The 11,386-nt window shown below is 37.8% G+C and overlaps 1 protein-coding gene across 1 annotated transcript in view; it reads left to right on the top strand.

The window, feature by feature from the left end:
* The first annotated feature begins 680 nt into the window (after positions 1 to 680).
* The window catches only part of ing3 (inhibitor of growth family, member 3), a 34,238-nt gene continuing 23,532 nt past the window's right edge, over positions 681 to 11,386 (top strand). The window contains exons 1-5 of the mRNA XM_060839331.1: positions 681 to 853; positions 970 to 1,041; positions 4,380 to 4,480; positions 6,990 to 7,055; positions 11,155 to 11,251. Coding sequence (XP_060695314.1) covers positions 826 to 853; positions 970 to 1,041; positions 4,380 to 4,480; positions 6,990 to 7,055; positions 11,155 to 11,251 — 364 coding nt within the window. The 5' untranslated portion in view covers positions 681 to 825. The remainder of the gene's footprint in view (positions 854 to 969; positions 1,042 to 4,379; positions 4,481 to 6,989; positions 7,056 to 11,154; positions 11,252 to 11,386) is intronic.

The raw sequence follows: 11,386 nt of genomic DNA, 5'->3' as shown, positions 1-11,386 counted from the left end.
CCGCATGACACTGAAATCTTTTGGTATCTGTATCCTATGGTGCTGCTCCACAACCACCTGATGAAGAAACAGCACTTCGAAAGTAAATCTGTTGGGACTATAACCTGATGTTGTGTGACTTTTAACTTTTAAAAAGGTTTGGAGCAGGGACTGGGCAAATTGGACATCTCTCTGACAAGAAGCCTCACCAGCAAGATGGCCCTGTTGTAAGATGCACCTTTTCATATGCGTGCACTGAATCAGTGAGTGGAGAGTAATTGCTGAGTTGTGTGGAAGTTGACTCTGGGATACACCTCCCAACCCCGCTCGCTCCTACTGCCATGTACTATCATGGAAAAGGTGTCCTGATGATTTAAATCAAATGACCGAGACAGTAATCAGAAACAATAAGTGCATGTCGAAGCCTGTCCAACTTGAACAACCAACCCCGCCTCACCCCAAATCATGCGGAGCGTCAACGGGTCGATCAGGGAGTTCAGGCTTAATTCGAGTTAAGAATACAGAGGCCGCCGGCGACCCGCCTCCAACGGAAACAGCCAGACTACATCACCCAGCATTCCCTGGGCGCTGAGGGCGTGTCCAACCAACACCGTGACAACGCAACGGCTGGCCGCCGGCCCGCCAATCGGAGAGCAGGATATGAGCGCGCAGGGCGGAGCCCGGGCGCCGGAGTTTGTCTTCCATTCCCCATTTTTTTTGAACGAACGAGCGGCGCTGTCTTGAGACGCCATATTGGAACCATTTTAGGGGGGGAGGAAAAAACACACTATCCCGTTTTAAAAAAGAAATCGTGCGGCTTTTAAAAATAATCCACCCATACTCGAAATGTTGTACTTGGAGGATTACTTGGAAAGTGAGTATTGAGTGCTAGGCGGCACTGTTATATTTTTCTCTGTGGCAGGGCCGGGCGGAGCGAAGCGAGAATCCACCATTAACGCTGTTGTTGTTGTTGTTTTCCTCTCTCGACAGTGATCGAACAACTTCCCATGGATCTGCGCGACAGGTTTACGGAAATGAGGGAGATGGACCTGCAAGTACAGAGTATGCAGAGCCACGTTAGTCTTGTCAGGCACACAACTCACCCTCACTTCTTCTTCATATGCCCGGGCACTGCACTGAACACTCTGACAGCCGCGACACCTTCCTCTCCTTCCATCGCACCTCTTTCAGTTTCTTTTTTTTTTAAATGCCTCTGCAAAGATTTCCCAAACCACCAAAATTGCACCTTTGCAACATTTGAAAGGATTCAGGAAATAGAAGTTTTTCATCCAAAATAAAACCTCCTTTATTTCGGTTTTAGTTACCGAGTCGTTTTTGATATTCCAATGATTTGCGGTTGTAATTACTTTTTACTTTATTTTAGTTCTTTCCCCTCCCTCATCTCTGATCGTTTTGTCACTCAATTGCAGAGTCCTAAGCAACGTACACCATAGCAACAGCGTCCAGCGCTTGATCCAGCGCTAGGTGGCAACTTCTCTTCCTTTTTTTTTAGCTGCACTTGGATTTTGTTTCCATAAATGATTCATTGTACAGACTTTGCGAATATTTTCTTGAGTACTCAGCTTTGATGGAACCATTATTGCATTTTGTGGTTCGGTCTGAAAATGAGTTAAAAAGATTTTCTGTGATCTCCCCGTGCGACATCATTCTTTGTCATTGTAACTGCTAAGTACTTAGTTTTTCGTGATAACGTTAAAATGTTTAATTTCGTTAACGTATTTTTAAAAAAAATCTTTTATGTAAATTTACTTAAAGTTGCACTTGTCTGTACATATAAGAAGAAACGAAATGCTTGTAAAGCCTAGTATGAGAATAGTTTCTAAGTTTGCAGTTTTTAATATTTGAGTTCTTGTATCATTCTCATTTGAAATACAGATATATTGAAATATTTGATTTCTGAATTTCTGGAAATTTATTAAAAGTAAATCAGAGAAATGATGCATTAGATTAAATGCAATTTAAAATTTATCAGGACAATCTAATAACTAAAACTAAATAAAATTGTTTTTGAAGGAGACTTGGCTTCCAATAACCTATATTACTACAATAGTTACCAACCATAATTTCTCTGCTTCAAAACTTTGACCACCACTTGGATTGAAGCATTTGAATTTAATTAATTTAGCACATTAATTATAAGTCACGTTCAAACATTTTCATGTGTATTAAATAAAAGTTTGTTGCTAGCAATGCTAAAAACTATAAAATCAGATTCATTTGGCAGAAAAAAATCACAGTAAGCTCCATAAAATGCAGTTATACAGCAAAATGCATTGTGGCGTTACATTTCAATAGTAGTACAACCACTAAGTAGAGAGTTATTGTGAAGGGTTTCCTTTTTGACTAGCCTAATAAATTACTTAATATAACAATCTATGGTACTTTGCTGTGGACTTTCTTCAAATATCTCAGTTACAGGTTGATTTCACACCATTATTACTGTAGTTAAGAGGCAGTGTTGGTATTAATTGAGGCAATCATCAAATTGATGACACTTGTTATTAAAACACATCTACAAACAATTAAGATTCTTACCAAATAAACATTGTAAACTACATACAGTTACAAGCACTCACCATTTTGAGGAATTTGTTCAACATTGATGTTCGTGGTTTACTAGGTAGAGAAAGTATCAGCCAAAACTAGGCTTAACAAAATTCAACTAAAATTAGTTGTGGAATTACCCTTGCAATTTTAAATGCAACTTAACATTTATCAGGACAATCTAATAACAAAAACTAAGTAAAATTGTTTTAAAGGTGACTTGGCTTTCAATTACCTTTATTGCTACTATAGATACCAACCATAATTTCACTGCTTTAAAACTTTAATCGCTGCTGCTTGGATTGAAGCATTTGAATTTTTGATTAATTTAGCATATTAATTAAAAGTCTCATTTGAACATTTTCATGTGTATTAAAATAAAAGTTTGTTTCTGGGTACATTAGAAACTATGTAATCTGATTCATTTGGCAAAAAAACAGTAAAATCCTTAAAATGCAGTTATACAGTAAAATGCAACTGATCTATGGAAAGCTCGTTTATCAGAAGCTTTAGAAGCTTATGGAATTGAAAAAGAAGCTCAAGGCAAGCAGAAGTCTTAAAATTAAAATCTGAAACTGCTGGTAATAATTTGATCTTCACAGACTTACTGTATATAAGGGCCATGCAATCTTTAAGTTAATTATTTTACAAATTTTAAAAACCAACTAAAGGACCTTTTGAGTTATAATTTTTTTAGAATACCAACTTTTTTTTGGAGTGTTGGGATTTATAAAGTTATTTTGGTGTCATGCTTTCAGTCACTGTTGCTAACAACCCATTTGGTTGTTGATCACCTTGTAAAGAGTTCCTGTTGGCGTGTATTCTAAATGTGGCCTTCCCAATAATGAACCCATGCTACCTCCTGGCATTTCTGAATTCTTTAAAGATTTACTTCATCTACCATTTGCACAAAATCAATGCTCCAAATGGGGGATTTTAATGTCTGCACGAGGGCTGAATTGCCTTACTACTCTGTAGTTTTCTTTTGATCCTATTAAGTACTTTTTATACTTTTTGAGTTCCTTTTTGGATGTCACCTTACAAAACATAAAATGCAGGGAATGGGAAAGTATGAGGAAAGAAATAAAGGGTAATTTATATGTGAAGGAAAACATTAAGAAGGATATTAATAAAAATTGCACTACCTTTGAATGCAATTCACTATTGATCACTATTCCTCGGAGCCTTTCTATTCTTTGAAGAAGATAATGCTTAATGGCAATAGGAATACTAAGTGAATGCTGCATTATCTACTTGTCTTACATACATTCTGCTTTATTTAACTGCATCCCAATTGTGCTGACCAGTCCTTGGTTGAATTATTCTTGTGAATATAGTTAATGGATGCAGGACAACCTGCGATAAATAAAGTATCATGCCATGACTCAAAAAACTATATAAATTCTTGTACAACATAATAAAAAAATTTGGATTGGTGGGAGTGAAATACAGCACGATGAAAGTGTTTCATTGCCACTAAAGTTCCTATGTGGTCTCTTAATTGACATAGACTGTAAATATACACTATCGGATTTCAAAAATTGGTTGTCAGGTTATTTAATCAAAGTACTGGTCAATTTAATCCAAAGGACAATGCTATATTTGTTAGATTCATGTGTTAAGTCCATTATTCTCAGAGCTGTGGAAACTCAGTCTTATGAATTCTGATAGGGATGGCATTAAATTCCATTTCCCTCTTAATTAAAAGTTCCATGCACTGATGAAAAATCAATGATATTTATGTAGATTAAAGCTATATTTTGCCCAAGATTGGCAACCCTATTAATCCTCATACATATTGTGAAAATAGCTGATTTCCTTTCTTCCCCACACAGATGCAATGGATCAGTTAGAACAAAGGGTGAATGAGTTCTTTGTCAATGCCAAAAAAAACAAGCCAGAATGGAGAGAGGAACAGATGGAAGCAATCAAGAAGGCAAGTTCTATTTTGTTAGTTTTACTTTGTTGATACTTTAACAAAATATCAATCGTAAATTTTTGTCCATTTGCAACATTGGAGTGACTCAAATTGAATTATGCTAATATATGGTAATAAAGCAAGTTGTGATTGAGCAACACAGTCTTGCCATTAAGTACCAAATCCTGCTTCAGGATAGGAGGAGAAACTTCATGTTTTTATTCATTTTTCTTCATTAATTTACTCCCCTTATCACTCCTGAAAGTGTTCTATGACTACTGCTCTTTGCACAAAATATGTTATTGATTTATGAGCCTTGACAGAAAGTGCCAGTAAGCTATTTAACCATGAATTTAACCATGCCATTGAGAGGCCACAAGATGCCATTATGCTTAGGCAGCATCCACACAGTTTGTGATCCCATGGAAGTGTATAACCAGCAGGAGTAAGAATATGAGTATGCTTTTCTTTTCCTAATTAGATACTGCGGAAGGCAGTTTCAGTGCCTATATTCAGGGGCAAGGTGAGGTCAGTTTGTTTAATGCAGATTGAAATTCAGATCTTCCTGATTTGCATAGCTCAGATGATCACAAAATAAACTTATTGGACTATCTGAAAGCATTTTATTTATACCTTTTTTTAAATTTAGCAATTAACTTGTCAAAGTTCAATTCTAAAGCAGACATAATAAAAGTGCTTCCTCTTTTAGAAAAGGAAGGATACTAACAGAGCAGATTATTAGATTGCATTTAGTAAGATTATTTGACTTGTGTTGAAGTTCTGCTGGAAAGGTAAGCCTGACACTTAGTTGGTTTTGTCAACTGGAATAGGATCTTGGTGCACTTTCAAAACTCCCCAATTATACAAATGAAAGGCTCATGACCAATGCTCCCTCTATGCTCCGTGGCCACACAGCCCCTCAGAAGGTCTGTTCATGCCTGTTAGTGTGCAGACACATTTACTTCCAGTGCTGCAAGTTGCTTCTGTTCATGGATCTCCAAGGCCTCTGCACAGCAGTAGGAAACGTTAGAGGAACATAGCTTGTTGAGACCACAGGATAGGTCAGCCACTATATGCCAAAGTCATTGGTGTTTCCAGCCTGAACCTTGACATGATCAACTTGTTGAGAACAAGTTTTATTTTGGCCTTAACAAAGTCATCACTGTCATTTCAAAAGAAGGAATGATTAACCTTCAGGTAGACTTTAATGCTAGGGTTGGCCAAGACTCTGATATCTGAAGAAGAACCATTGGGTGAAAAAAAATGTGGGAAAAGCCAACGGAAATAGTGTTCTTTTCCTGAATATGTTTGTTACAACCATACCATATTGAGCACACTATCTTCTTCCAGAGCACTAATAGAACCATCAAGAGATATCCCAGATCAAACCAATGAGTCACAGAATCCCTACAGTGTGGAAAGAGGCCATTCAGCCCATTGAGTCTGCACCGACCCTCTGAAGAGCATCCTACCCAGACACAGCCCTCACTCTATCCCTCTAACCCAGCCTTTACCACAGCTAACCCACCTAACCTGCACGTGTTTGGACTATAGGAGGATCCGCACAGTCCGCGAAGGCTGGAATCAAACCTGGATCTCTTGCACTGTAAGGCAGCAGTGCTTACCACTAAGTCACCGTGCTGCCCAGTCCTCCTGGATTACATCATTGTTTGAGTCAAAAGATCTAGGCAAAGTCTGCATAAATTGATCCATGTAGGAGACGGATGCCTGTTGGACAAATTATCAACTTATTTGATCTGTAATAAACATCCATCCAGTGCAAGACATCACAAGAACAAAATGTCCAAGAGAAAAAAGATAAATGTCTAAACCTAAAAGCAGCTCATAATCAATCTTGAATATCTTCACACACCCAACTTTGGTTTCAGAACATTGGCATCAAATAAAGTCCCCTGTACTAGTTGTCATTGTCAGGACCAATTTGACCAAAAACTTATGTGAAAATAAGTGATCCTCTGGAGCAAAACAAGTCACCTTTGTTGCCTAGTAGAACAACCCAAGGTTGTAAATCAAGAAGGCAGAATTGCAGCAGTTTAAGATTGATGCCCGAAGATCAATCCAACAAATGAAAGACAAATGGTGGTAAGAGAAAACCCAAGGAAACCAACAGTATACTGTGGTCATGCTATGCAAAGCTTTTCTGAAGCAATCAGGACCCTCTGTAGACTTATAATATTATGGACAAAATCCCCTTCGTTTACAGGGATGATGTTTTCCTCAAGGATGACAGTGCTGCCTATCAATGCTCAAAAAATCATTTCCAACAGCTCCTCAATTGTGATTCCACTGAGGCAGTTGATACACTCAAAGCTATTCCCTGCACCCTCTGTCAGAGTTCCTATGTGAACCTTCAAAAGAATGTAGGCTTTTGTTCGCAACAACACTCCCTGCACTCATTCTAGGGATTTGGGGGGATAAAGAACTGGTACTGGTGGCTAGGTTACCATTTCTTTTGCCTCTAAGTTTAATAAATAGATATTTAATTGCTTGAATCATGTTTTTATAGGACTATTATAAAGCCTTGGAAGATGCTGATGAGAAGGTCCAGTTAGCAAATCAAATTTATGATTTGGTGAGTGGGTATCAAAATTTTGTTTTAAGTGTATAATTCTAACCCAAGCATGTATCTCTGTCTAGCAATAATATCTGGAAAAACATTGCATCTCTAACTCTTCCCTTTCCTTCCTTGACTTCACTATTCTTCACATTGAGGAGACCAAACATAGATTGGGTGATTGTTTTGCAGTACACGTCCTTTGACTTTGCAAGGATGACCCTGAGCTTCTGGTCGCCAGTCACTTTAATTCTCTGCCCCACTGTCAGTCTGACCTATGGGTCTTTGGCCGCCTAAACTGTTCAAATGAAGCTCACCTGAATCTCAAGAAATCACGTCTCGTCTTTCAATTAGGTACTTAATTGCCTTCCTGACTCAATATTGAGTTGAACAGTTTCAAATCATAATCAATGCTGCATTTACTTTCTCCAACATCTGTTAGTAATGATTCTGCTTTTGCCATTTATACCTCCTCTAGACCCATCTTTTGTTTATTTATCTCAAATTGCCGTCCACTTTCCTTGCACCATTAGTCATTTTGTCATTTAATCTCAATTGCTTTTCACCTTTTTACTGGCATTAGTTATTGATCTTTTCTCCACTCCATTATGTCTCTGCCTCAGTGCTTGCTTAAGTCCTGTCATATCTCTTGTTTTCGAATTTTGATGAAAGGTTACTTGTTAGTTTTATTCTCCACAGATGCTGCCTTACTTGCTGTGTGTTTACAGATTTTCATTTTTTTATTCAATAGTTTATTATTTGTTTACCATACATGATACACAATTAAGAAAATCCAAAGTTTACGTAATTGTTTAAGCATATTTAGTCTGGAACTTTCACTTCTAGATGCATGAAATATGGTATCTCTTCCAATTGCTATCTGTTTATTTAGCTGTTGGAATATTATGACTGTTTAATCCATCCACAGTAAGTTATCAATACAAACATGTTTGCTTTCCTGCATGTTATGTTTTGGTGTTGAGTTGGTTCTTGCTGACTGTTAGTTTTTGCAGAATTATTCATTTTTTCGAGAAGACAGTTCCTTAAGCTTATCTTTGGTGTTAAATATATTTCCTAACCGCGTTGCATGGTATTTCACGTATTATGAGCACTTTGAAATAAATATCCAGCCATCATTACGTACTGCCATAAGGACCTCATGGCTACTGTCTAGTGGGAGTGGGGGGGATGGATAAAGGTGAGAGGGAGAGGGGTGTGGGAGGGTAGGTTTATTCTGAGGGATGCCACACCTCAGGCAAGGGGTAGGGTCAGCAAGATGGGACCTTTTATGGTTATCTCCAGTATGGGAATTGAATCTGCGCAGTTGGTGTCACTCTGCATTGCAAAACTGCCATCCAGCCAACAGAGCTAATCGATACTTGGTATCTAGTCTAGTGAACCTTGTCTGGACTGCCTCCAATGCGAGTATTTCTCCCCTTAGATAGGGGGCCCAAAGCTATTCACAGTATTTGGTGTGGTCTCACTAGTGCCTTGTATACCTTTAGCAAAACCTCCCTACTTTTATACTCCATTCCATTTTGAAATCTCCATAAGGCAATCCATTCCATAAAAGCCAATATTCCAGTTGCCTTCCCTGTTAACCCCTGAACTTGTAGGCAAACTTTGTATGATTATAGATGAGAACTCCCAAATCCCTCTGTTTTGTAGCTTTATGTACTCTTTGTCCATTTAATTAATATTCTAACTCCTACTTTCAGAAAGCACTTAATTCAGTGCTTCATGGCAAATTGGTTAGCAGATTAGAAATGTTTGAGATTGATAGGTTGTTCTCAGCATGGATTAGAAGTTGGCTAAAGGATAAAAAGCAGAATGTGTATAGATGGACATTCCTCAGACTTGGAGAGTAGTTGAAAGTGGTGTTCACCAGGGATTGATATTGGGACCATTGTTTATATAATTCAAATCAAGCAATGTGGAGTTAAGCCTTAAGGGCAAAAATCTCTAAATTTGCAAAATAATATGAAGCTAGGTAGGATAGTGAATTGGAAGGATGACACTGAGCAACTTCAGAGGGACATCAATAAGTTGGTCCAATGGGCAGACACCTGGCAGATGATGTCTATACAAAGAAATGTGAAATAATGTATCTTGGTAGAGAAACATGAAGAGACAGTACAGGTTCAATGGTACAATTTTGAGGGGAGTATAACAGTCAAGTAACCTCCGGGTTCAATTGCATAATTCTCTGAAGAGTGGCCAGGTAAGTTGTAGCAGTTGTTAAGAAATCTTATAGGATCTTTGGGTTTATAAGTAGATGATAGAATATAAAATCAAGCAAGTGATGTTACACCTCTACAATTCATTGGCCAGGCTGCATTTGGAGCAGTGTGCTCAGTTCTGGGCACCTTACTTAAGGAGAAATATTAAAGCCCTAGAGAGAGTGCAAAGAAGATTTGCTAGAAAGATTTACTGAGTTATATTATGCATTTTTAATTAGGAAAGTATCATTGAATCCCTGTAGTACGTAAAGAAGCCATTTGGTTTATCAAGTCTGCACTGACACTCCAAAGAGGTTTCTACCCAAGCCCAGCAACCTACCAGTCACTAGTTTCCCATATTTACCATAATTAATCTACATAGCCTGCACATCCCTGGATACTACATGGTTAATTTACCCAAGTTGCACACCTTTTGACTGTGGGAAGAAACTGGAGCACTGGAGAGCATACAAACTCCACACAGACGGTCACCGAAGGCTGGAATCAAACCTGGGTCCTTCATGTTCTAAGGCAGCAGTACTAACCACTGAGTCAGCATGCCACCTATGCTCTGCTATTACATTCTTTATGACTGACTCTTAACATTTTCCTAATAATGGACATCAAGGTAACCCGCCTTTAGTTTTTTTAATATATGTTTCCTTCCCTTTTTAAGTAAAGATGTTATATTGGCAGTTTGCCAATCCTTTGAAACTTCTCTAATCTTGCAGAAATTCTTAGATTTATATCAGTGCATCCACTATCTCTGGTTATTTCCTTTAGTGCACAAGGATGCATCCCATTAGGTCAGGTGATTTGTTGGTATTAGCCACACTAGCTTACCCAGCTCTCCTCCTTCTATAGTGATAGTCACATGCTATTGATGTCTTATATTGTGAAAACTGATGCAACTCCTCTTCTATCTCCAGGTTCCCCATTATAATTTCCTCAGCCTTGTAGCACAGAAGGAGGCCATCTGTTATGCCCACATTTGTTCTCTGCACGTGCAACTCCTTTAATTCCCAAATCCCTGCACAATTGTGCATATACCAAAGGCACTTCTGCTTCTGCATTTGCTTTAGGATTATATCCTTGATCTTTTAAGGTTTTCATCATTCCTGCCACTAAAATAAATTACACTTCTGCATTCTATTTCATCTGTAACCTATCTGCTCATTCCACTAGCCTGTGGAACGTCCTTTTGATGTTCACAGTTCACAACACTTTGAGGTTCTATTTAACCCGCATATTTTAAACCCAAGCCTATACATTTATATTATCAAGAAAAGGAGGGGACCAAGCGAACCATTGATATTAAAAACAACTGCTCTGTTTCCTGACTGTTCAGCCATTTTTTTCTTCTTCCATTCTGTTACTGTTCCCTTCATGCCATGGCTCTAACTTTGACTAGTCTTTTATGTGGCTCTTTGTCAAAAGCCTTTTGAAAGGTTATCAGTGACATTAACAACATTACCCTCATCAACCTTCTCTACTAACTCAGCCATCCTCAGGCTTATCTTCTGGTTCCACAATGTGATGAGTGGTATATCACAGAGATCACTGCGAAAAAATGCAAGGATAGGAAAATTGACAGTGGAAGCAGTTAAATACAAATATCTTATGCAATAATGCAGTAAAATGTTATTGAAATACTTAAAGTAAGCAATACTTTTGAAACTGATTTCAGTGGAAATGCCAAAGGCTGTTCAGGCTAAGCTTGTATCTATTAGAGTTTAAAACTGTAAGAAGTGTCTTGTTTAAAGCGTACAAGATTCTAATGAGATTTCTGATTAAGTTTTAGCTTAATATATGTAGCCACCTATCATAACCCATGTTAAGTGTTATGGAATTGAGTACATAGTTTTATCTATTTCTTTCTTTTTTTTATTATTAACCAGGTGGATAGACATCTACGTAAATTGGACCAAGAACTTGCCAAGTTTAAAATGGAGCTTGAAGCTGATAATGCTGGAATTACAGAGATATTAGAAAGGAGTAAGTACATTAAATTATTGCAGGATTATACTTTAATTGTAAATTTCAAAATCTCATTCAAAACATTTCCTGGCAGTGTACAAACAAAAGTTGAGAAGTGTAGTAACAACAGTAACACTAAATTGCCAGTAGATG

Source organism: Hemiscyllium ocellatum, chromosome 19 (genome assembly GCF_020745735.1).
Source record: "Hemiscyllium ocellatum isolate sHemOce1 chromosome 19, sHemOce1.pat.X.cur, whole genome shotgun sequence".
NCBI classification, from domain to species: Eukaryota; Metazoa; Chordata; class Chondrichthyes; order Orectolobiformes; family Hemiscylliidae; genus Hemiscyllium; species Hemiscyllium ocellatum.
Note: the sequence above shows the minus strand (reverse complement) of the source record. Positions and strands in the feature narration are given on the sequence as shown.